Source organism: Centruroides sculpturatus, unplaced genomic scaffold, assembly GCF_000671375.1.
Source record: "Centruroides sculpturatus isolate CEXI.00-Female unplaced genomic scaffold, Cexi_2.0 scaffold149, whole genome shotgun sequence".
NCBI lineage: Eukaryota > Metazoa > Arthropoda > Arachnida > Scorpiones > Buthidae > Centruroides > Centruroides sculpturatus.
In genome coordinates, this window is record NW_019384406.1 from 552,428 (window position 1) to 578,523 (window position 26,096).

At 29.6% G+C, this 26,096-nt stretch overlaps 3 protein-coding genes and 2 pseudogenes across 5 annotated transcripts in view; 4 read left to right on the forward strand and 1 right to left on the reverse strand.

Annotated features, from left to right (window-relative positions):
• Nucleotides 1-9,783, reverse strand: part of LOC111618864 (mesoderm induction early response protein 1-like) — a 159,711-nt gene extending 149,928 nt beyond the window's left edge. The window contains exon 1 of one of the 3 annotated variants that reach the window (XM_023360471.1): nt 9,754-9,780. In XM_023360471.1, the coding sequence (XP_023216239.1) occupies nt 9,754-9,762 (9 nt within the window). In that variant the 5' untranslated portion in view covers nt 9,763-9,780. Of the gene's footprint in view, nt 1-9,753 lie in introns of all 3 variants that reach the window. The other 2 variants (XM_023360474.1, XM_023360481.1) reach the window with 2 other exon arrangements.
• Nucleotides 9,784-10,185: 402 nt separating this feature from the next.
• On the forward strand, nt 10,186-11,711 carry LOC111618868 (annotated as a pseudogene).
• A 991-nt stretch (nt 11,712-12,702) lies between these two features.
• LOC111618866 (deoxynucleotidyltransferase terminal-interacting protein 1-like) lies at nt 12,703-14,369 on the forward strand. The gene has a single exon (XM_023360483.1). It carries the CDS (start codon nt 12,773-12,775, stop codon nt 14,189-14,191), a length of 1,419 nt encoding a protein of 472 aa, XP_023216251.1. The 5' UTR covers nt 12,703-12,772; the 3' UTR covers nt 14,192-14,369.
• A 3,724-nt stretch (nt 14,370-18,093) lies between these two features.
• On the forward strand, nt 18,094-19,620 carry LOC111618870 (annotated as a pseudogene).
• Nucleotides 19,621-20,610: 990 nt separating this feature from the next.
• Nucleotides 20,611-22,369, forward strand: LOC111618869 (deoxynucleotidyltransferase terminal-interacting protein 1-like). Its single transcript, XM_023360484.1, has one exon. The coding sequence runs from the start codon at nt 20,681-20,683 to the stop codon at nt 22,097-22,099; it is 1,419 nt and encodes a 472-aa protein (XP_023216252.1). The 5' UTR covers nt 20,611-20,680; the 3' UTR covers nt 22,100-22,369.
• The last annotated feature ends 3,727 nt before the right edge of the window (nt 22,370-26,096 follow it).

Below are 26,096 nucleotides of genomic sequence, written 5' to 3' on the forward strand. Positions count from 1 at the left end.
ATATACCCTCCCAGTCCATGGATCCATATCGGTATAAGATGGCAGCCTTCCGAGCGTTAATAAGGAGAGCTTATTTATATTGTGACCGAGTCGGTGACAGGGCGAAGGAGATTGGTAGAGTATTGCAGGTGGCCCGGACCCTGGGTTACAAAAAAAGTGTAATTGTAGGAACACTTAAGAAGTATGAAAGGGGCATAGTAAAAAGAACCTTAAGTAATGTTCCTACTAGGCTCACAAAATTTACTTATAATAGTAGTGTGAATAGTGTTATGAAAGAAATTGCTAGTCGAAAGGAATCAAGAATGGTTTTAAGAAGAGCTCCTAATTTGTATAAGATCTTGAGAAATGATAAGGATAGTATCAAAGCGGAGGAGAAAGCAGGGGTGTATAAGATTCCTTATGAGAACTTACAACTGGATGTTAAAAAAGATTATATCAGCATCATCACAAGAAACTTGGGAGTAAGGCTCAAAGAACATAGACATGCCATAAGAAAAGCGTCTAATTCAACAATTTTGTCCCAAATGGCACAAGCCCAAGGCTCTGAGGTAAAATGGGATGAGGCAACAATCATCAAACCTCTGTCTTTCCCAACTTTAGCAATGACAGTGGAGAAGATTGAAATATACAGAAGTAGGATAGGAGATGGGTTTAAATGCGAGGAATGCCGAGAGACTGCCTTCGGCATGGAAGTACTTGGTTAAGAAATTTACTAGAAACGTGGACCAGAATTAGTACATTGAAGATTTATGTTATTTTTTGTTTTATTTTAATTTTTATATATTCTTCCATTATTTTTCTCTTGTAAAAAATTATGTTCTATTCATGGAACATTTACGTTCCATTTTCATTTTCGACCTGAAGATGGCCTATTAATTGGGCTGAAAACGTTTGTTTTTTACAATTATATTTATTTCTCGGCAAAAAAAGGTGTTTTGTTTCACTTTATTTAATTGCTGAGCACTTTTGATATTGATTACATAATCTGCAAAATTATTTATCAATTATTTGAATAAAAAATTTTAAAATTAATTTGTAAAAATTTTTTTAGCCATTGATTGAAATTATAATGAGATTAAATATATTTTAAATTGTTAAATTTTATTAAAACTAAATAGAGATAAAGAATCTTTAAAGGGTTTTTTCTCATTCAACTCATTTGGTTCCATTAAGACTGTTCTATATCAATATATTTTTACTTTATAAGTTATTTCTATATTACAGATAAATGAAATAACAACTTTAATAATTATAAATTATAAGATACTCTTATCAAATCTGATTTTCATTTATCGACTTTTGCTTTCAATGCATATGAATTAAATCAGTTTTAAACTTGTTTTTATTCTTCCAGAAAAATTTCTTCAACAATCATAAAACAATAATCCCAATCATTTGACTACTTTATTGAATATAAAAACTTATTACAGAGATTTGATAATTTAAAATTCACAAAATAATTAACAATTCTTTTGATAATTAATTTTAAATTACAATCTAACCATGCAAAACAAATTATTATTATTATTATATTATTCACAATTACATGATTAACATAGTCAAAACTTTTTATTAGAATAAAAATTTAATTAAATTAATTTAACAATTAATAAATTATCCTTAAAATTTTGCATAATCTGTTCTTTTCCAATACACATCTATCAGTCTACATAGCTTTATATTAAAATGAAAGTATTAGCAAGGTTGTGCCAAAGTTTTCATCTCTAAAACGTGAACATTGAACGTCTCTTACAAGATAGCAGCACTGACATTCGCATTTTAGAGATGAAAACTTTGGCTGCAACTTTGCTATTGTGATTTCAATGATATGTTTTAAAAAAAATGTATGACAAAATATTAAGAAAATGAATTATTTTTATAGTTTTCTTCTGTCTGTTAATTTGAATGTTATGCTGATATCTTTGTTTAAAATATACTTTCATTTTACTGTCAAAACTAAGATCAAGAGAGTAATGTAAATTTTAAATTCAGTATAATACTCCACATTCAATGAATTTTTACATAAAATTTAAAAGTGTATTAACTTTTAGTAATTGAGTGCTTCAATTGTTATGAAGTTGAAACTATATCAAAACAACAATATAAAATTTTGATTAGTGTAATGTATTTGAATAGGTCAAACTATGAATAAGACTAACATATGGCTGTAAATNTTGATTGAACTGATTTGTCTCCTTAGAACCATTTAAAGAAAAGTCTTTTAAAAATTAAATAATTCAAATCCTTTGAAAATAAAAATTATGAATATTCAGTCATAGTGTTTTGGAATTTCAGACATTTGTTTTCTCATTCTTTACTTGTTACTTTTAGTTTTGATGAACACATATTTAAAATTAATTTATGTGTAAAACTTAAATGTATTCATAATAGTTACTATTGTATTCATAATAATGTAATAATTGCAGATATGTATTATAACTATAAAAAAGAAAAATCAATTAGAATGTATGTAGCATATATTTTCTTGTCACATATTATTATATCTAAATTTTCATTTGACATTAATAATTTTATAATTATAACAACATATTTAGAGTATATCAACAAGAAAATATTATAAATTATCACATGAAAGTTTGTCTTTTTTGACAAGGTATGATATACAAATAAAACAAAAAATTGTATGTATACTAAGTGCGATTAATTTAAAAATTAATCAATAAAAAGACAAAACAGAACATTCAAAAAGATTTGCAACTACTTTTACAATTTATTTAAAAAGTGCACAATAACTTGTTTTAACTTCATTATTTAATAATTTAATAAATGGAACATTTCATAGGATATTCATGGTATTAGTAATGGCAAGAAAGTATGAATTATTAATCAGCACAAATAACTTTAAACAATATCAATAAGTAAAGAATTCAGCAAAACTACAGCTCCTATTAGATTTCTAAAAATTAATTTATAATTAAGAAAATCAGTTTAATTTACATTAAAAAATTATGTAAACAGTAAAAATGTATTATAATAAATTTCCTATTATTTAAATATTTAAAAAATATATAATTTAAGATATTATAATTTTAAAATATATGAAAAAAATATATGTATCACATTTTTATTCAACTTTCTTTTTACTGATTCAAAAATTTCCAATTACTATGATAAAACTTTTCTAATCCTTACAATGAAATCAATAGTCTATATCTATTATTGAAATAATTCTTGCATTATAAAAAGATACCATGTTAAAATGTTGAACATCCAAAATATTGAAAAAATGATGAACAATATAAAAGTAATGGCATAAACAAATAATAGCTAAACAGAAAATACGCTGAAAAAAATAGACTTCTAAAGAGAATACAAATTCAAAGAATTATATCATTTCAATTTGTATAAAAATTTTTGAAAGAACATTTAAATGAAACAAAATGTTTTTTGATTTTAATAGATTATTTTCTCTATCTTTTTTAAATGCAGTCAAAAATTATAGAATGCTTATTTTTATATGAATATTTGACTTCTTACTTTAAAAATAAAATATTTCAAAAAATTTTATCTGAACATGAACAAATGTCAAAAACATTTATGAATTAAAAAGTTTATTGTTTTAATTCTTGTTTTATAAAAGATACAATTTTTGTTTTGTTATAAAATGCATTAAAAGTTTTGGTACATATATATTATATGTATATGTAACCAAATTAACATATTTAAACTAAATCTGTATGAAAATAATTAATTCAAAACTTTCTATTTTGAGAAGAATCTGAGACTGGAATGATGTATTCCAAAAACATTTTTTATCAAAATAAATGTATTCTATTTATCCCAATTATAAATATTTCCAACCTAACTTCTAAAAAGTATTAAGCATTTGTTTTATTGTAGTTTTTTTCTGATTCAAATAAAGATGGAACGATTGAAATTTGTAATGAATAATTAAATTAGAGATTTTTGCTGTTAAAACTCATTATTTTATTATTATTTAATAATTTTCAGAATGAACAAATGCAGAAATATATCTGATGTAATGTTCTTAAATATATTTCATTCATTTTCTCATATACAAAAGTCATGTCATAATTATTAATCATTAATGAATAAAAAATTATGAAGTGAGTTGTACTTACTAAAGATTTTACAGGCCAATTGCATCATTTCTAGCCATTGTAGTATCTGTTGACAAATGTCTGGCAGCTGCTGTACTCTGTTGGTGGAATTGTTTTCACAAATAAAGTGCATGGACTGCTCTATTGCAGCTAGAACAGCATTTGTCAATGGGAATCAACTCAGAAGAACTTCCTTGAATATCATTTACAACCTGCACTTGTGTAATAACAGCAATTTTGTTACATGATAATGCTCATTGAAAACTTGCTGGTTTGATAACAACAATGCTTCTGAAACAGGGTTGGAAGATCCTTGAGCATTCATCTATTTACCTGACATGTCTCTATAATTTTTTGTCTTTTACAAGGTTCAATGCTTTCCATTAACAGATGTCATTCCAGCTGCAAAAGAATGGTCCTTGCAGTTTATCTGTGAAAATGGCTTTGCAAAGGAGTACAGTATCTGCCAGAAAATGGGTACTAAGCAAGTCCAGAGATTATGCAGAAGAACAGTAAAAACTTTGGTAAGTAAGAATCATCTTTCATTCAAAATCACCTGAGGATCCATTAACACTGAACAATATTAAAACATCTTGTATGAATGTCTTTTGGAGATGATGGCTTTGCTCTATCCAGAAGGATACACTCTTCAACAAGACAACACATACCCACATGTTGTGTCAACACAACAGTAGTTTGTGGACCACAACATCAATGTCCTGGACTAGCTGGCCTTAAATCCAGATATTAATCCGATCAAAAACCTGTGGTCTATCCTCAAGAACTAGCTAGAGCACCAAGATCCTGAAAACAAAATCTTCATTGCAAAAGCGCAAGAGGTTGGGACGCGATCAATGCTGAGCGAGTGGAGTCACTTGTGACCAGCATGATTCATAAACTTGAGAAGTGCATTGCCAAAAATGGAACAATGATTAAATGCTGATTTTCATAACTAATCATAAGTGTCAAGTTTGTAGGTTGTGGGAGTAAATAAATTTTATGATTTAATTGGGAAATAAACATGTGAAGAGACATTGCATTTGTTGCAATTTTTTTGCTGTGTACTATATAACCTAGTTCATACTTTTTATTCATTAGTGATCAATAATTATGATGTGACTTGTAACTTACACTATATTGCATCTATTGTTGCAATGGAATGCAACAAATATTGTGACTCTAAATAAAAATAGTCCAGAACTTAATTCTATATTACTACATTACAAGGAAAAATTTTATGAAGCTATATTAGATATTTTAATAAAACTTTTTATCTTTTGATTTTCTTTTTGAAACCGTGTCCTGTTTTATATTTGTGGCGTAGTAAACACTAGTATTGTGTTTTATTCTAATTAGTTGAACTCAACTAACAAAGGAATTTGATGGAAAATTTGCCATGTGTCTTTAGAATAAAACACAATACTAGTGTTTACTACGCCACAAAAACTTTTTATATCATTTCAAATTAAAAACAATTAGTTTTAACATCATTATATAATTATGTTAAAACTAATTATATAATTATACTGAATATTAAATTCATTGTTCTCTATTACTATATATTCATAAAAATATTAATTTTAATGTTGAATTATCTCATTTTATTATTGATTAATTTAAAATTATTGCAAATAATTTACACTTTATATATATTTAATCAATGTAATTTAAGCCATTCAAATAAATTTGTTGATTTCAATGATTACACAATCAAGAGAAACAAAACACCTTTTTTGCCAAGAAATAAATATAATTGTAAAAAACAAATGTTTTCAGCCCAATTAATAGGCCATCTTCAGGTCGAAAATGAAAATGGAACGTAAATATTCCATGAATAGAACATAATATTTTACAAGAGAAAAATAATGGAAAAATATATAAAAATTAAAATAAAACAAAAAATAACATAAATCTTCAATGTACTAATTCTGGTCCACGTTTCTAGTAAATTTCTTAACCAAGTACTTCCATGCCGAAGGCAGTCTCTCGGCATTCCTCGCATTTAAACCCATCTCCTATCCTACTTCTGTATATTTCAATCTTCTCCACTGTCATTGCTAAAGTTGGGAAAGACAGAGGTTTGATGATTGTTGCCTCATCCCATTTTACCTCAGAGCCTTGGGCTTGTGCCATTTGGGACAAAATTGTTGAATTAGACGCTTTTCTTATGGCATGTCTATGTTCTTTGAGCCTTACTCCCAAGTTTCTTGTGATGATGCTGATATAATCTTTTTTAACATCCAGTTGTAAGTTCTCATAAGGAATCTTATACACCCCTGCTTTCTCCTCCGCTTTGATACTATCCTTATCATTTCTCAAGATCTTATACAAATTAGGAGCTCTTCTTAAAACCATTCTTGATTCCTTTCGACTAGCAATTTCTTTCATAACACTATTCACACTACTATTATAAGTAAATTTTGTGAGCCTAGTAGGAACATTACTTAAGGTTCTTTTTACTATGCCCCTTTCATACTTCTTAAGTGTTCCTACAATTACACTTTTTTTGTAACCCAGGGTCCGGGCCACCTGCAATACTCTACCAATCTCCTTCGCCCTGTCACCGACTCGGTCACAATATAAATAAGCTCTCCTTATTAACGCTCGGAAGGCTGCCATCTTATACCGATATGGATCCATGGACTGGGAGGGTATATACAATGGGGTGTGTGTAGGTTTAATATAAATGCTTGTGGACAAATGCCCTTTCATAAACTGGATATTAATGTCCAAGAAGTGCACATTCAAGGAACTCTTTTGTTCTAATCTCAATTTAAGTACATCATTGTTATCTATTATTTCTCCATAAGATAAGGAAGGTCATCCACATACCTGCTGAAATATATGATATCTTCTTTGAAACTATGAAGAACCCTTCTTTCTAGTCTTCTAACAAGTAATTCACTAATAGTAGGGTGCATGAATTTATGAGTAGAATCAATGATAACAATGATGTACTTAAATTGAGATTAGAACAAAAGAGTTCCTTGAATGTGCACTTCTTGGACATTAATATCCAGTTTATGAAAGGGCATTTGTCCACAAGCATTTATATTAAACCTACACACACCCCATTGTATATACCCTCCCAGTCCATGGATCCATATCGGTATAAGATGGCAGCCTTCCGAGCATTAATAAGGAGAGCTTATTTATATTGTGACCGAGTCGGTGACAGGGCGAAGGAGATTGGTAGAGTATTGCAGGTGGCCCGGACCCTGGGTTACAAAAAAAGTGTAATTGTAGGAACACTTAAGAAGTATGAAAGGGGCATAGTAAAAAGAACCTTAAGTAATGTTCCTACTAGGCTCACAAAATTTACTTATAATAGTAGTGTGAATAGTGTTATGAAAGAAATTGCTAGTCGAAAGGAATCAAGAATGGTTTTAAGAAGAGCTCCTAATTTGTATAAGATCTTGAGAAATGATAAGGATAGTATCAAAGCGGAGGAGAAAGCAGGGGTGTATAAGATTCCTTATGAGAACTTACAACTGGATGTTAAAAAAGATTATATCAGCATCATCACAAGAAACTTGGGAGTAAGGCTCAAAGAACATAGACATGCCATAAGAAAAGCGTCTAATTCAATGATTTTGTCCCAAATGGCACAAGCCCAAGGCTCTGAGGTAAAATGGGATGAGGCAACAATCATCAAACCTCTGTCTTTCCCAACTTTAGCAATGACAGTGGAGAAGATTGAAATATACAGAAGTAGGATAGGAGATGGGTTTAAATGCGAGGAATGCCGAGAGACTGCCTTCGGCATGGAAGTACTTGGTTAAGAAATTTACTAGAAACGTGGACCAGAATTAGTACATTGAAGATTTATGTTATTTTTTGTTTTATTTTAATTTTTATATATTCTTCCATTATTTTTCTCTTGTAAAAAATTATGTTCTATTCATGGAACATTTACGTTCCATTTTCATTTTCGACCTGAAGATGGCCTATTAATTGGGCTGAAAACGTTTGTTTTTTACAATTATATTTATTTCTCGGCAAAAAAAGGTGTTTTGTTTCACTTTATTTAATTGCTGAGCACTTTTGATATTGATTACATAATCTGCAAAATTATTTATCAATTATTTGAATAAAAAATTTTAAAATTAATTTGTAAAAATTTTTTTAGCCATTGATTGAAATTATAATGAGATTAAATATATTTTAAATTGTTAAATTTTATTAAAACTAAATAGAGATAAAGAATCTTTAAAGGGTTTTTTCTCATTCAACTCATTTGGTTCCATTAAGACTGTTCTATATCAATATATTTTTACTTTATAAGTTATTTCTATATTACAGATAAATGAAATAACAACTTTAATAATTATAAATTATAAGATACTCTTATCAAATCTGATTTTCATTTATCGACTTTTGCTTTCAATGCATATGAATTAAATCAGTTTTAAACTTGTTTTTATTCTTCCAGAAAAATTTCTTCAACAATCATAAAACAATAATCCCAATCATTTGACTACTTTATTGAATATAAAAACTTATTACAGAGATTTGATAATTTAAAATTCACAAAATAATTAACAATTCTTTTGATAATTAATTTTAAATTACAATCTAACCATGCAAAACAAATTATTATTATTATTATATTATTCACAATTACATGATTAACATAGTCAAAACTTTTTATTAGAATAAAAATTTAATTAAATTAATTTAACAATTAATAAATTATCCTTAAAATTTTGCATAATCTGTTCTTTTCCAATACACATCTATCAGTCTACATAGCTTTATATTAAAATGAAAGTATTAGCAAGGTTGTGCCAAAGTTTTCATCTCTAAAACGTGAACATTGAACGTCTCTTACAAGATAGCAGCACTGACATTCGCATTTTAGAGATGAAAACTTTGGCTGCAACTTTGCTATTGTGATTTCAATGATATGTTTTAAAAAAAATGTATGACAAAATATTAAGAAAATGAATTATTTTTATAGTTTTCTTCTGTCTGTTAATTTGAATGTTATGCTGATATCTTTGTTTAAAATATACTTTCATTTTACTGTCAAAACTAAGATCAAGAGAGTAATGTAAATTTTAAATTCAGTATAATACTCCACATTCAATGAATTTTTACATAAAATTTAAAAGTGTATTAACTTTTAGTAATTGAGTGCTTCAATTGTTATGAAGTTGAAACTATATCAAAACAACAATATAAAATTTTGATTAGTGTAATGTATTTGAATAGGTCAAACTATGAATAAGACTAACATATGGCTGTAAATAAAATTTTGTATATACTTTTATTATGTTAAAAAATCTTTTGAAGAATTTAAAAGTACTTAATTAAATTAATATCCAACAAAAATATATTAGGCTTATAACTCAACCAGAACCTAACATCAAAGATGACGTCATATGTAATAGCATCTGTCATTGGATATATCATTTTAATAATCATAAAATCATCCAATTAGATTGCACGTTATAATATAGCATTTTCATATAAAATTTCAATTATAGTATGTATAATGTTTATGATATATATTCGTATTTTCCTCTACAAAATTAAATTGTATTTATATCATTACTTAACTCATAACTTCCGATGCAAGTATAAAATGTGTATATTTTGAATATGTTAATAATATAATTGCAAATATCACATCGCTCTTTCTTTATTAAACATTCTATCTCTCCCTTACCTCCGCCATTCTTCGCTCGTTAGTTCACATCATAGACACATAGTGGCGCACTGATCATTGTAATTTTTGAATAATGTTTAATTTTACTTATATTTGAATAATCAGAGAAAATGTTTATTTTGCATTCGAATTACACAGTCCGTGGGCTATTGATTGCTCGTTCTGACTTTTCTCATTTATAATTGAGTTAATTTAAACGATGTTATCCTTGAAATTGCCAAAATTTATATCAAATATGATTTTAAAAGAGGAAAAATGCATTACATTTATAATTACAGAACATAAAAATGTAATAATTTTTAAATGAAAATAATTTTTAAAATATAAAATGTTTATTTAAATAATATTTACATTAATATTTTTAACTACTTATTTATAAAATCAATTATCCACATTTTATTTGAAAATATTTAACGTTTTCGAATAATAGAATTTTAACTCGTGCAATAATTTAAATACTCGTATTCGTTTGATATTTATATTTGTTCGATATTAAAGCTAACAAATAGGATAACAAGTAGTCGAATTGTATTTTTATAAGTGTCTAAAGTTTTCTGCGTAAAATGGAAGGAGCTATTTCTAATAATAGTTTACCGGTGGCTTCACTATATATCGGTGATTTGCATCCCAATGGAACGGAATTCGTGCTACATGAGAAGTTTTCTGCCATAGGACCTATTTTATCAATTCGTGTATGCAGAGATAGAAGTACGCGAAGATCGTTGGGTTATGCTTACGTTAATTTTCAAAATTACGAAGATGCAGCAAAAGCACTAGAAACAATGAATTATGATTTGATATGCGGAAAGCCAATCCGTATTATGTGGTATCGAAGAGATGCTACTTTAAGAAAATCTGGCATCGGAAATGTTTTCATCAAAAATTTGGGAAAGCATATCACGAACAGAGAAGTATACAATACATTCTCAAATTTTGGAAACATTCTTTCTTGCAAAATTGTAACCGACGAAAGAGGTATTTCGAAAGGATACGGATTTGTACATTTCGAGAAGGAAGAAGCGGCAAATAAAGCCATTTCAAAACTTAACGGTATGTTTTTCAACGGAAAAAAAATTTATGTTGGTAATTTTATCCCTCGAACCCAACGTGAAAATTGCTTGGATAGATATAAGTTTAACTTTACAAATATCTACATTAAAAATTTTGGAGAAGATTTAGACGATAAAAAATTGAAAAAATTATTCGAAAAATATGGAAATATCACCAGTGCTAAAGCTATGACCGATGAAATTGGTAAATTAAAAGGATTTGGATTTGTAAATTTTGAAAATTCCGAAGATGCACAAAAAGCTATTGAAGAAATGAATGGTAAAGAACTAAATGGAAAAATTCTTTATGTTGGTTGGGCTAGAGGAAAGTCAGTAAGAGCGAACTATGTTCATGAAATAATAAAAGAGAGTGATGCAAGGTATAAAAACTTTAAATATGATCAAGGTCTTAATGTTTTCATTAAAAATTTGGATGACACAATTGATGATCAGAATCTTGCAAGAGAATTTTTACCTTTCGGCACTATCACCAGTGCCAAAGTTATGACCGATGCTAATGGAAATTCCAAAGGTTTCGGTTTTGTATGTTTTAGTACTCCAGAAGAAGCCAACAGAGCAATCGCCAACATGAATGGAAAGTTTTTAATTTCGAAACCTCTGTACGTTACTCTAGCGAAGAAAAAAGACGACCGTAGAGCCGAAATAGCTTCAAGATATTTAGAAAGAATTTCCGCGATGTCTATGCAACCATATTTTTATCCCATGTATCAACCTGGAATTCTGGAGTATTGCATTCCATCAATGTTTCCCATGAATAATTCATGCTTTCCTATGCATACAAACAGTGCATCTCATTAAACAATTCACTTTTAACAAGGAAAATTATCATTTTTATATCTATTAATCTATTCTAAATCAAAATTTATTTATATATATTTATTTGTTTCTAGTAAAGCTTAATTTTATGTTTTCACTTTTTGTTATAAAATATAAATATTTTGTTATAGTAAAAAATACAGTATAAAATTATAATTTTTTTTCTTTTGTTTATGTTAATAAAATAAATTGAACAATAAATTTTGAAATCATTCATTATTTAGTTTATTTATTCTTGTCCATATTACTCTCTAATATTAAAATTTTTGCCGTTACGCTGGAAATTTTTATTCATAATCGTCACAAAACGTTTATCGGCCCTATTTATGAGCTCTCGTCAGGTGTTCTAGCTTTCCGTTTTGATATCATTCATTAAATAAAAAGCAGCGATGTTAATTAATTAAAAAGGTTCTCTTAGTATCCACGCATGTGAAAGTTCTCATGGTTCGTATCAATTTCAAAAAGTATCCTTCCTGGCCGTAGATTTCAGTGCATTATTGGGTGATCATCTGGTTGACTGTATATTTATCATTCAACGATGTATTTAAAAATATAGTAAATATTTTCAAAATTCCATATTTCAAAGTTAAAATAATATATAATTCGATAAGTTCGACTGAAAGAAATCTGATAATTTTATTTCTTTTTTTTGTTTTTGTTAAATTACGGCAACGCAACACTTGGGCGATCTACCTAGGGGAAAATGCCTTCCGGGAGATCTTTTTAAGGATAACCGGCTCCTATTCAGGGATTACAGACGTGGAAAAAACTCGAAAAACTCCACGTGGCCAGCCCGTCCTGACAAGGCGCAAATCCACGACTGTACTATCAGTGTTCAGAGAACGGAACCGCTCTGCCACTGGTGGACTTTCTTATAAATCAAATCTTCGTTCGTAGTGTTTCGGTTTGCATTAATATATAAAAAATGTTTAAATATTACATTATATAAATTAATATTTTATATTATTTTAGATCTAATTTAAAAATATAAATTCGATTTTTGAATTAGCAAATTTTTTTACAATTTATTTCTTAAATGAAGCAATAACCGATAGAGGGCAAAATGTATTAAAAATGGTGGATGTTTCGTGAGTTGTGCTGTGTATTTGATTCAGTGAAAGTGAAAACGTATCATGAATTCTTCCATCCCAGAGATTCGAATTTATTCACCAGAAAAAGTTAATAATGGCGGAGGTGCTTTAAATGGTAAGGTTGATAATGTCCGAAAGAATCCATTTTTTTGTGATATGAGAAAGGTTGATATCAAAAGCATTCCTATGGTTAAGTGGGAAAATACAGCGCACATGAGAACACACAATCTCAGTAATTTTTCTGCGAGTACTTTGATGTATCGCACAGCTTATCGGTCTCAAGGAATAGCTATGAACAGAGCTAAGTTAGGATGCATTTCCAGTCCTATCAAATCTTTAGATTTATTAAGGCAGAATCTTCAAACTAGTATCAACAAAGAAATAGATGAAATTATTCAAAGATATTTAGAGAAGTTTTTCAAACCGGGTTTAGAAAATATTCGTGCAAATAATGGTGAAAATTCTGTATCTGAGCATCATGTTCATGGTGTGTGTAAGCAGATATTAGAAGAAGCAAAGAAAATGTATCAAGGGAGCCATACTAGAGGAAATAGTCCAGCAGTTGATTGCTCAGATGTTGAATATCACAGCCCACCTGAAATTAAACCTGGGCGAACTTATCATAAAGGTCCTGGAAGAAAAAGAAAAGATTCGGATACAGATTCTGAAGCTAGTCAAAATTTAATTAAGCCTAAAAAGAAAAAAGGAAGACCTCCAATCCATTTCCACAGTAATATATCTGGACGTTCGACTCCTTCGAAACTAAAATCGTCGGAGCCGGTAAAGAGAGAGGGACCAAAATGGGATCCGGCTCGATTAACTCCTGAAACACAATTCATTATGGGTGCTAAGGCTAATAAAGCCTTGGGTTTAGGTGCAACTAGAGGTAGACTTTACATAAAACATCCAGATATATTTAAATATTCGGGTGATCAAGAAGATAAACAATGGCTCTATGATCAGAATCAAATGCCTGCTACTGGAGGTAAGGCATACATGTTACTTGTAGAGGATATTCGCCAACTTGCCGAATCTGAAGAATACCGCAATAATCCTGGCTTAATGATGGATGAAATAATAGGATTTTCTGTACCAGATAGCATGCTTCAAAAAATGAAAATATCGATGCAGTTAATGCGTACTGATGTGCCAACTAGGAAAAGAGGACGCCCTCCTTTAAATATAGATACTAGTAGTGAGCGTAATAATATTCAGGTTGAACAGAAGCAAGAAGAAGTAATACCAGAGGATAGAAGACAAGCTGAATCAGCTGAAACGTCTCCTGCTGATCTTGATTTGTTAAGTACAGAAATGCCATCAAATGATCCTTCACCATTTAGTCTTGGTCCTGGTTTTGATGATGTAAGTCCAGCACAACCAGAAGTTTCACCAACACCGTCAGAGTTTAGTACCAGTATAGATCCACCCCTCTCAGCTCCATTTGATATAACTGCTCCTTAGTGATGTATAATATTTCTTTTAGTTTTAAGACAACAGACCAATGTACATGATAAAGTTTTATTTGTATTAGGAAAAAATTAATTTATCAAAGTTAAATAATAGTTTTAACTTAATTCTATAAAAAGAAAGGAGTAAAAATGTAAAACTGTGAATTGAAAAAGTGCCTGTTTGGACAGAAATTGTTACNATAAAACAAATAATAAAACAAAAATAACATAAATCTTCAATGTACTAATTCTGGTCCAAGTTTCTAGTAAATTTCTTAACCAAGTACTTCCATGCCAAAGGCAGGCTCTTGGCATCCCTTGCATTTAAACAGCATTCTCCTATACTACTTCTGTATATTTTAATCTTCTCTGCCGTCATTGCTAAAGTTGGGGAAGACAGAAGTTTGATGATTGTTGCCTCATCCCATTTTACCTCAGAGCCTTGGGCTTGCGCCATTTGGGACAAAATCATTGAATTAGACGCTTTACTTATGGCATATGTATGTTCTTTGAGCCTTACTCCCAAGTTTCTTGTGGTGGCGCCAATATAATCTTTTTTAACATCCAGTTGCCATAAGAAAAGCGTCTAATTCAACGATTTTGTCCCAAATGGCGCAAGCCCAAGGCTCTGAGGTAAAATGGGACGAGGCAACAATCATCAAACCTCTGTCTTCCCCAACTTTAGCAGAGAAGATTGAAATATACAGAAGTAGGATACGAGAAGGNCAATGATAACAATGATGTACTTAAATTGAGATTAGAACAAAAGAGTTCCTTGAATGTGCACTTCTTGGACATTAATATCCAGTTTATGAAAGGGCATTTGTCCACAAGCATTTATATTAAACCTACACACACCCCATTGTATATACCCTCCCAGTCCATGGATCCATATCGGTATAAGATGGCAGCCTTCCGAGCATTAATAAGGAGAGCTTATTTATATTGTGACCGAGTCGGTGACAGGGCGAAGGAGATTGGTAGAGTATTGCAGGTGGCCCGGACCCTGGGTTACAAAAAAAGTGTAATTGTAGGAACACTTAAGAAGTATGAAAGGGGCATAGTAAAAAGAACCTTAAGTAATGTTCCTACTAGGCTCGCGAAATTTACTTATAATAGTAGTGTGAATAGTGTTATGAAAGAAATTGCTAGTCGAAAGGAATCAAGAATGGTTTTAAGAAGAGCTCCTAATTTGTATAAGATCTTGAGAAATGATAAGGATAGTATCAAAGCGGAGGAGAAAGCAGGGGTGTATAAGATTCCTTATGAGAACTTACAACTGGATGTTAAAAAAGATTATATCAGCATCATCACAAGAAACTTGGGAGTAAGGCTCAAAGAACATAGACATGCCATAAGAAAAGCGTCTAATTCAATGATTTTGTCCCAAATGGCGCAAGCCCATTTGGGACAAAATCTGAGGTAAAATGGCTCTGAGGTAAAATGGGATGAGGCAACAATCATCAAACCTCTGTCTTTCCCAACTTTAGCAATGACAGTGGAGAAGATTGAAATATACAGAAGTAGGATAGGAGATGGGTTTAAATGCGAGGAATGCCAAGAGACTGCCTTCGGCATGGAAGTACTTGGTTAAGAAATTTACTAGAAACGTGGACCAGAATTAGTACATTGAAGATTTATGTTATTTTTTGTTTTATTTTAATTTTTATATATTCTTCCATTATTTTTCTCTTGTAAAAAATTATGTTCTATTCATGGAACATTTACGTTCCATTTTCATTTTCGACCTGAAGATGGCCTATTAATTGGGCTGAAAACGTTTGTTTTTTACAATTATATTTATTTCTCGGCAAAAAAAGGTGTTTTGTTTCACTTTATTTAATTGCTGAGCACTTTTGATATTGATTACATAATCTGCAAAATTATTTATCAATTATTTGAATAAAAAATTTTAAAATTAATTTGTAAAAATTTTTTTAGCCATTGATTGAAATTATAATGAGATTAAATATATTTTAAATTGTTAAATTTTATTAAAACTAAATAGAGATAAAGAATCTTTAAAGGGTTTTTTCTCATTCAACTCATTTGGTTCCATTAAGACTGTTCTATATCAATATATTTTTACTTTATAAGTTATTTCTATATTACAGATAAATGAAATAACAACTTTAATAATTATAAATTATAAGATACTCTTATCAAATCTGATTTTCATTTATCGACTTTTGCTTTCAATGCATATGAATTAAATCAGTTTTAAACTTGTTTTTATTCTTCCAGAAAAATTTCTTCAACAATCATAAAACAATAATCCCAATCATTTGACTACTTTATTGAATATAAAAACTTATTACAGAGATTTGATAATTTAAAATTCACAAAATAATTAACAATTCTTTTGATAATTAATTTTAAATTACAATCTAACCATGCAAAACAAATTATTATTATTATTATATTATTCACAATTACATGATTAACATAGTCAAAACTTTTTATTAGAATAAAAATTTAATTAAATTAATTTAACAATTAATAAATTATCCTTAAAATTTTGCATAATCTGTTCTTTTCCAATACACATCTATCAGTCTACATAGCTTTATATTAAAATGAAAGTATTAGCAAGGTTGTGCCAAAGTTTTCATCTCTAAAACGTGAACATTGAACGTCTCTTACAAGATAGCAGCACTGACATTCGCATTTTAGAGATGAAAACTTTGGCTGCAACTTTGCTATTGTGATTTCAATGATATGTTTTAAAAAAAATGTATGACAAAATATTAAGAAAATGAATTATTTTTATAGTTTTCTTCTGTCTGTTAATTTGAATGTTATGCTGATATCTTTGTTTAAAATATACTTTCATTTTACTGTCAAAACTAAGATCAAGAGAGTAATGTAAATTTTAAATTCAGTATAATACTCCACATTCAATGAATTTTTACATAAAATTTAAAAGTGTATTAACTTTTAGTAATTGAGTGCTTCAATTGTTATGAAGTTGAAACTATATCAAAACAACAATATAAAATTTTGATTAGTGTAATGTATTTGAATAGGTCAAACTATGAATAAGACTAACATATGGCTGTAAATAAAATTTTGTATATACTTTTATTATGTTAAAAAATCTTTTGAAGAATTTAAAAGTACTTAATTAAATTAATATCCAACAAAAATATATTAGGCTTATAACTCAACCAGAACCTAACATCAAAGATGACGTCATATGTAATAGCATCTGTCATTGGATATATCATTTTAATAATCATAAAATCATCCAATTAGATTGCACGTTATAATATAGCATTTTCATATAAAATTTCAATTATAGTATGTATAATGTTTATGATATATATTCGTATTTTCCTCTACAAAATTAAATTGTATTTATATCATTACTTAACTCATAACTTCCGATGCAAGTATAAAATGTGTATATTTTGAATATGTTAATAATATAATTGCAAATATCACATCGCTCTTTCTTTATTAAACATTCTATCTCTCCCTTACCTCCGCCATTCTTCGCTCGTTAGTTCACATCATAGACACATAGTGGCGCACTGATCATTGTAATTTTTGAATAATGTTTAATTTTACTTATATTTGAATAATCAGAGAAAATGTTTATTTTGCATTCGAATTACACAGTCCGTGGGCTATTGATTGCTCGTTCTGACTTTTCTCATTTATAATTGAGTTAATTTAAACGATGTTATCCTTGAAATTGCCAAAATTTATATCAAATATGATTTTAAAAGAGGAAAAATGCATTACATTTATAATTACAGAACATAAAAATGTAATAATTTTTAAATGAAAATAATTTTTAAAATATAAAATGTTTATTTAAATAATATTTACATTAATATTTTTAACTACTTATTTATAAAATCAATTATCCACATTTTATTTGAAAATATTTAACGTTTTCGAATAATAGAATTTTAACTCGTGCAATAATTTAAATACTCGTATTCGTTTGATATTTATATTTGTTCGATATTAAAGCTAACAAATAGGATAACAAGTAGTCGAATTGTATTTTTATAAGTGTCTAAAGTTTTCTGCGTAAAATGGAAGGAGCTATTTCTAATAATAGTTTACCGGTGGCTTCACTATATATCGGTGATTTGCATCCCAATGGAACGGAATTCGTGCTACATGAGAAGTTTTCTGCCATAGGACCTATTTTATCAATTCGTGTATGCAGAGATAGAAGTACGCGAAGATCGTTGGGTTATGCTTACGTTAATTTTCAAAATTACGAAGATGCAGCAAAAGCACTAGAAACAATGAATTATGATTTGATATGCGGAAAGCCAATCCGTATTATGTGGTATCGAAGAGATGCTACTTTAAGAAAATCTGGCATCGGAAATGTTTTCATCAAAAATTTGGGAAAGCATATCACGAACAGAGAAGTATACAATACATTCTCAAATTTTGGAAACATTCTTTCTTGCAAAATTGTAACCGACGAAAGAGGTATTTCGAAAGGATACGGATTTGTACATTTCGAGAAGGAAGAAGCGGCAAATAAAGCCATTTCAAAACTTAACGGTATGTTTTTCAACGGAAAAAAAATTTATGTTGGTAATTTTATCCCTCGAACCCAACGTGAAAATTGCTTGGATAGATATAAGTTTAACTTTACAAATATCTACATTAAAAATTTTGGAGAAGATTTAGACGATAAAAAATTGAAAAAATTATTCGAAAAATATGGAAATATCACCAGTGCTAAAGCTATGACCGATGAAATTGGTAAATTAAAAGGATTTGGATTTGTAAATTTTGAAAATTCCGAAGATGCACAAAAAGCTATTGAAGAAATGAATGGTAAAGAACTAAATGGAAAAATTCTTTATGTTGGTTGGGCTAGAGGAAAGTCAGTAAGAGCGAACTATGTTCATGAAATAATAAAAGAGAGTGATGCAAGGTATAAAAACTTTAAATATGATCAAGGTCTTAATGTTTTCATTAAAAATTTGGATGACACAATTGATGATCAGAATCTTGCAAGAGAATTTTTACCTTTCGGCACTATCACCAGTGCCAAAGTTATGACCGATGCTAATGGAAATTCCAAAGGTTTCGGTTTTGTATGTTTTAGTACTCCAGAAGAAGCCAACAGAGCAATCGCCAACATGAATGGAAAGTTTTTAATTTCGAAACCTCTGTACGTTACTCTAGCGAAGAAAAAAGACGACCGTAGAGCCGAAATAGCTTCAAGATATTTAGAAAGAATTTCCGCGATGTCTATGCAACCATATTTTTATCCCATGTATCAACCTGGAATTCTGGAGTATTGCATTCCATCAATGTTTCCCATGAATAATTCATGCTTTCCTATGCATACAAACAGTGCATCTCATTAAACAATTCACTTTTAACAAGGAAAATTATCATTTTTATATCTATTAATCTATTCTAAATCAAAATTTATTTATATATATTTATTTGTTTCTAGTAAAGCTTAATTTTATGTTTTCACTTTTTGTTATAAAATATAAATATTTTGTTATAGTAAAAAATACAGTATAAAATTATAATTTTTTTTCTTTTGTTTATGTTAATAAAATAAATTGAACAATAAATTTTGAAATCATTCATTATTTAGTTTATTTATTCTTGTCCATATTACTCTCTAATATTAAAATTTTTGCCGTTACGCTGGAAATTTTTATTCATAATCGTCACAAAACGTTTATCGGCCCTATTTATGAGCTCTCGTCAGGTGTTCTAGCTTTCCGTTTTGATATCATTCATTAAATAAAAAGCAGCGATGTTAATTAATTAAAAAGGTTCTCTTAGTATCCACGCATGTGAAAGTTCTCATGGTTCGTATCAATTTCAAAAAGTATCCTTCCTGGCCGTAGATTTCAGTGCATTATTGGGTGATCATCTGGTTGACTGTATATTTATCATTCAACGATGTATTTAAAAATATAGTAAATATTTTCAAAATTCCATATTTCAAAGTTAAAATAATATATAATTCGATAAGTTCGACTGAAAGAAATCTGATAATTTTATTTCTTTTTTTTGTTTTTGTTAAATTACGGCAACGCAACACTTGGGCGATCTACCTAGGGGAAAATGCCTTCCGGGAGATCTTTTTAAGGATAACCGGCTCCTATTCAGGGATTACAGACGTGGAAAAAACTCGAAAAACTCCACGTGGCCAGCCCGTCCTGACAAGGCGCAAATCCACGACTGTACTATCAGTGTTCAGAGAACGGAACCGCTCTGCCACTGATGGACTTTCTTATAAATCAAATCTTCGTTCGTAGTGTTTCGGTTTGCATTAATATATAAAAAATGTTTAAATATTACATTATATAAATTAATATTTTATATTATTTTAGATCTAATTTAAAAATATAAATTCGATTTTTGAATTAGCAAATTTTTTTACAATTTATTTCTTAAATGAAGCAATAACCGATAGAGGGCAAAATGTATTAAAAATGGTGGATGTTTCGTGAGTTGTGCTGTGTATTTGATTCAGTGAAAGTGAAAACGTATCATGAATTCTTCCATCCCAGAGATTCGAATTTATTCACCAGAAAAAGTTAATAATGGCGGAGGTGCTTTAAATGGTAAGGTTGATAATGTCCGAAAGAATCCATTTTTTTGTGATATGAGAAAGGTTGATATCAAAAGCATTCCTATGGTTAAGTGGGAAAATACAGCGCACATGAGAACACACAATCTCAGTAATTTTTCTGCGAGTACTTTGATGTATCGCACAGCTTATCGGTCTCAAGGAATAGCTATGAACAGAGCTAAGTTAGGATGCATTTCCAGTCCTATCAAATCTTTAGATTTATTAAGGCAGAATCTTCAAACTAGTATCAACAAAGAAATAGATGAAATTATTCAAAGATATTTAGAGAAGTTTTTCAAACCGGGTTTAGAAAATATTCGTGCAAATAATGGTGAAAATTCTGTATCTGAGCATCATGTTCATGGTGTGTGTAAGCAGATATTAGAAGAAGCAAAGAAAATGTATCAAGGGAGCCATACTAGAGGAAATAGTCCAGCAGTTGATTGCTCAGATGTTGAATATCACAGCCCACCTGAAATTAAACCTGGGCGAACTTATCATAAAGGTCCTGGAAGAAAAAGAAAAGATTCGGATACAGATTCTGAAGCTAGTCAAAATTTAATTAAGCCTAAAAAGAAAAAAGGAAGACCTCCAATCCATTTCCACAGTAATATATCTGGACGTTCGACTCCTTCGAAACTAAAATCGTCGGAGCCGGTAAAGAGAGAGGGACCAAAATGGGATCCGGCTCGATTAACTCCTGAAACACAATTCATTATGGGTGCTAAGGCTAATAAAGCCTTGGGTTTAGGTGCAACTAGAGGTAGACTTTACATAAAACATCCAGATATATTTAAATATTCGGGTGATCAAGAAGATAAACAATGGCTCTATGATCAGAATCAAATGCCTGCTACTGGAGGTAAGGCATACATGTTACTTGTAGAGGATATTCGCCAACTTGCCGAATCTGAAGAATACCGCAATAATCCTGGCTTAATGATGGATGAAATAATAGGATTTTCTGTACCAGATAGCATGCTTCAAAAAATGAAAATATCGATGCAGTTAATGCGTACTGATGTGCCAACTAGGAAAAGAGGACGCCCTCCTTTAAATATAGATACTAGTAGTGAGCGTAATAATATTCAGGTTGAACAGAAGCAAGAAGAAGTAATACCAGAGGATAGAAGACAAGCTGAATCAGCTGAAACGTCTCCTGCTGATCTTGATTTGTTAAGTACAGAAATGCCATCAAATGATCCTTCACCATTTAGTCTTGGTCCTGGTTTTGATGATGTAAGTCCAGCACAACCAGAAGTTTCACCAACACCGTCAGAGTTTAGTACCAGTATAGATCCACCCCTCTCAGCTCCATTTGATATAACTGCTCCTTAGTGATGTATAATATTTCTTTTAGTTTTAAGACAACAGACCAATGTACATGATAAAGTTTTATTTGTATTAGGAAAAAATTAATTTATCAAAGTTAAATAATAGTTTTAACTTAATTCTATAAAAAGAAAGGAGTAAAAATGTAAAACTGTGAATTGAAAAAGTGCCTGTTTGGACAGAAATTGTTACGAAATAATGCATTGTTTTAAAAATTGACAGATACACTCCGTGTTGATTCATAACCTTGTATTGGAAAGGCGAACTCGAGGATGGAATAAATGACTTGATACGAATTAATAGATTCCTCTTGTTTCCCTAGAAATCATACTTGAATCATATAAGTGATTACAGAGTACAAAAATGGATATCATGCAGTTCATTCAGGGATTTAGATCAAGGACTATTATGATATTTAAAAGAAAGCGCTTCAAAAATCTATTTTCTTAGTGTATTTATCCATATTGATGGCTCCTTTTAATAGAATTTGATGTGCTATCTGCTTTTAAAGTAAGAAATTAATTTTCTCTCAATCATAGATGTAATGTCATTCATATAAAACGTGGTATATAATTTCCAAAAATTATTTAAAATTAAATTAAATGCAATTTCTATTATTTGTATAATTATTAAACCTAAGTTATCTATATTTTGTGACCGTTTAGATTTGAATCAAAGTGCTGAAGATAAAATACTAATATTGATGATCTATTGTACTGGAAGATTTAATGAAATACATTTATAAATAATATTTTAAATTCTATTTTTTATATATATAATTAGACCCTATTCATTCCAAATTAGATAATTTTCTATCATCATATTATAAGAAAAATGTGAAAATATAAAGAAGCAAAAGTATGAAAAATTTTTTACATAATAGAATGCTAATAATGTGAGGATTCATTTTCCTATTTGCTTTCTATAATGCTTGTTTTACTTTTAACTATAATAAAATTATAAAATGTAATTAAAGATGTGTAAAGTAATTGAAATTCCCTGTTTTGTTAGAATACATGACTGAGGTTTCAACTTCTACCTGTAAGAGTAATATTATATATATTGATTTTATATATTTTATATAGTGATATATATAATTATATGTAAAATTCATTTATAAATATTTTGCTCTTTTGTGTCACTACATGGCATTACAACATATTTTTTATGGGTAAAAGTTGAAACCATACCTGAATTATATACTTTCGTATAAATAATAAAATTTATACGAAATTGTAACGTTATAATTTAAAAAAAATCTTTACAAAGTTTATTAGAAAATAGATCATCAATGAGATTTAAGAAGGCAATAACAAGATTTTAAAATTTAAGTTTTAAATAATAGTATACTCTCTGTTAGAAAAGTGCTTTTAATAAATTAGTTTTTACTTATAAAAAGAAAAAATTGTCAAATAAAGAGTAAAGAGTACAAAACTATTTTCCTATTTCCATATTGATGTAGAATTAATTGATGAATGTATGCATGAAACTTTAAGTAGAGTGTATTTGAGTAATTAGTTTATTATAATATATACTGCATGCTGTTTATATTTCTTGATTTCAGTTCACCAAGAAGGTTGTAGAATTCATGATTTTGTTGTTTAAGAAATGATTATGATAAATATTTAATTCAGCTCTGTATATATTGTATATGAAATTAAATATTTTTCTTTCATGGAATACATTAACTTGTGATTAAAAAAATAAAATCATTCCCATTGTTTTCGTTCAATTTAATTGTTGTTTGATTTAACAAAAGAGCACTGACTAGATTTAAGCATCGTTTTTCAACCCTCCGTCTTTTAGGCCGAGAATCCTCCTTTGGAAGCAATTAGCCTGCCAGCCAAGCTAGAAATTCTCCGCTTTTAAGTTCTTTAGTCAAATTCGTTTATGCGTATCGTAATACAGTGATAAACACGACATTGTATTATGGGTGCGATCATCGCAAACGATAGTGAAGATGCTTGATAAACTCGGTATATTAAAGCTTAGATTGGATCAGTCCTGATGCGATCGTTGTTAGAACTACGTATCAATTGTTTGCATATTGCGAGCAGTTTTCAAGTGTCGTTTCAAAGAAATCGAAATAACCGTCATCTACGATGAATTGTGAACGTAGGCACGTAATTTATTGTATTATGTACAATAAATATTGTATTATATACTTCACAATATTTACAAGCGTTAAACATGCCCTACGCATTTAATGTATTTTTGTGAAAGGACTTTCGTGGATTTAGCCTACAGGCCCTTTACTAACTATCCCATTAAAAAAAAATGTTGGAATTAGGTTGAAAAAGCTCAGCGAAAACATCTAAATAGAGGAAATTTTTGAAAGTTGTAGCATAAGAATACTGGAACTAAATTTGACAGTAAGATTCAATACGTGAATAAAGCACACATTACACAGACTAAATAAAGAGTTTTTAATGAAGCAATACAGTAGAACCTCGAAAACGGCTCTCGATAACCCGGCACTCCGGATAACTCGGGCACACCCTGGCAGGGCAAAAAAATCCTTAGTTAATTAATTTTCATTATAGACAGCTTTATAAAAGTATAAATGCTCTCATAAAGTATTTTTCTGAGGTCTGTCTTATCAGGTAAATTACTGTACACAGTGTATTCATTAATTTTCATTTTCATGTAGTAAAGGCTCTATGCCTTCATAAAGGACGTACTTTTCCTTTGTTTAAGGGTATTTGGGCAGTTTATTCTCTGTTATATTCTCAAGTAAACAGTACATACAAGTACAGTACAGTATTTTCTGAGGAAACACTCGTACTTAATTTTTTTAACCCCATTCCCGATAACCCTGCATTTTCACAAACTCGGCCACCCTTCGGTCCACATTAGGCCGAGTTTTCGAGGTTCTACTGTATCATCAGAATATGTCAACTTTGTTCCATCAGTGTTTTCATGGGATATGAAGTATTTTTTAATCATCAATAATTTCATAATAGAATAGTCTTTAGGGGATGTCCATAATAGAGATGGGAGATCCAGTTCCAGTTCCGTTGCTGGAACTGGAACTGTTGGAACTAATCCAAGTACGGAATTGTTCCAATGGAACAGTTAATAAAGGTAGCTAGACAGTCCTCGTCGGTTTTATGTGGGATATAAAATGTTCCTCTCCCTATTCTTTGTATTTTGGTCGCTCTGCTTCAAATTATTCTTGTTTAACTCGGAATCTGAGGAAAATATAGACGATCACGAAACCCGGACACCTTACTCTTCTTCTGATTTCATCCCCCTTATTAACTCCTAAATTTTTGTCCAGTCTGCACCAAATTCTTCATGCTTATTCCCTGGGACTCTGGGGAAAATATAGAATATCATGAAACCCGGACACCCCACTCTTCCCCTGATTTGATCGCGACACTTCGCGATAAACATAAAAATTGTAAGCTAAAATAACCAAATTTGTGATATGATTTTCATTTTAACGCTCAGTCATTTTACTGTTTGGACGGACAATGCCGGACATATCTGCTGGTTACTAATAAAACAAATAATTACGAACTCTAATAAAAGTATAAATTTTTTAAAATATCTTTGTAAATTTAAACACTACTCTAATTTGATTATTCCTAAAAACCCGTGGAACATGTTCATTACTTTAAATTGAAATCCAGATAAAAAATTTACTATTTCGTGGAAAATCGTATTCGTAATAGTACAGAATGAAAAGCGAGTTAGTACAGTAGAGCGTCGTTTATCCGAATCAATTTGGGACTGGGGTTGTTCGGATAACTTATTTTTCGGATAACCAATTATGTACGAAAAAAAATATTAATTTATCCCGTGTTGAAATTTTTCTCCGTTGCGTGTCGCTTCGCATTAAATTTTCGTCGCTGTTAAGTTAACGAAGACTATTGTATCGTTAAAAATTATTTTTTTATTTTGTACAAACAAAATAAATATATTGAAAAATATAAAAACAATAAAAAATTATACTTCAGAAGTTAATTTAGTATCAAAAACGTAAAATATTTGAGTAGCC

What these genes read in the sequence shown, in the direction of transcription:
- LOC111618866 (XM_023360483.1), top strand. Translation starts at nt 12,773, where the DNA reads ATGAATTCTTCCATCCCAGAGATTCGAATTTATTCACCAGAAAAAGTT.
- LOC111618869 (XM_023360484.1), top strand. Translation starts at nt 20,681, where the DNA reads ATGAATTCTTCCATCCCAGAGATTCGAATTTATTCACCAGAAAAAGTT.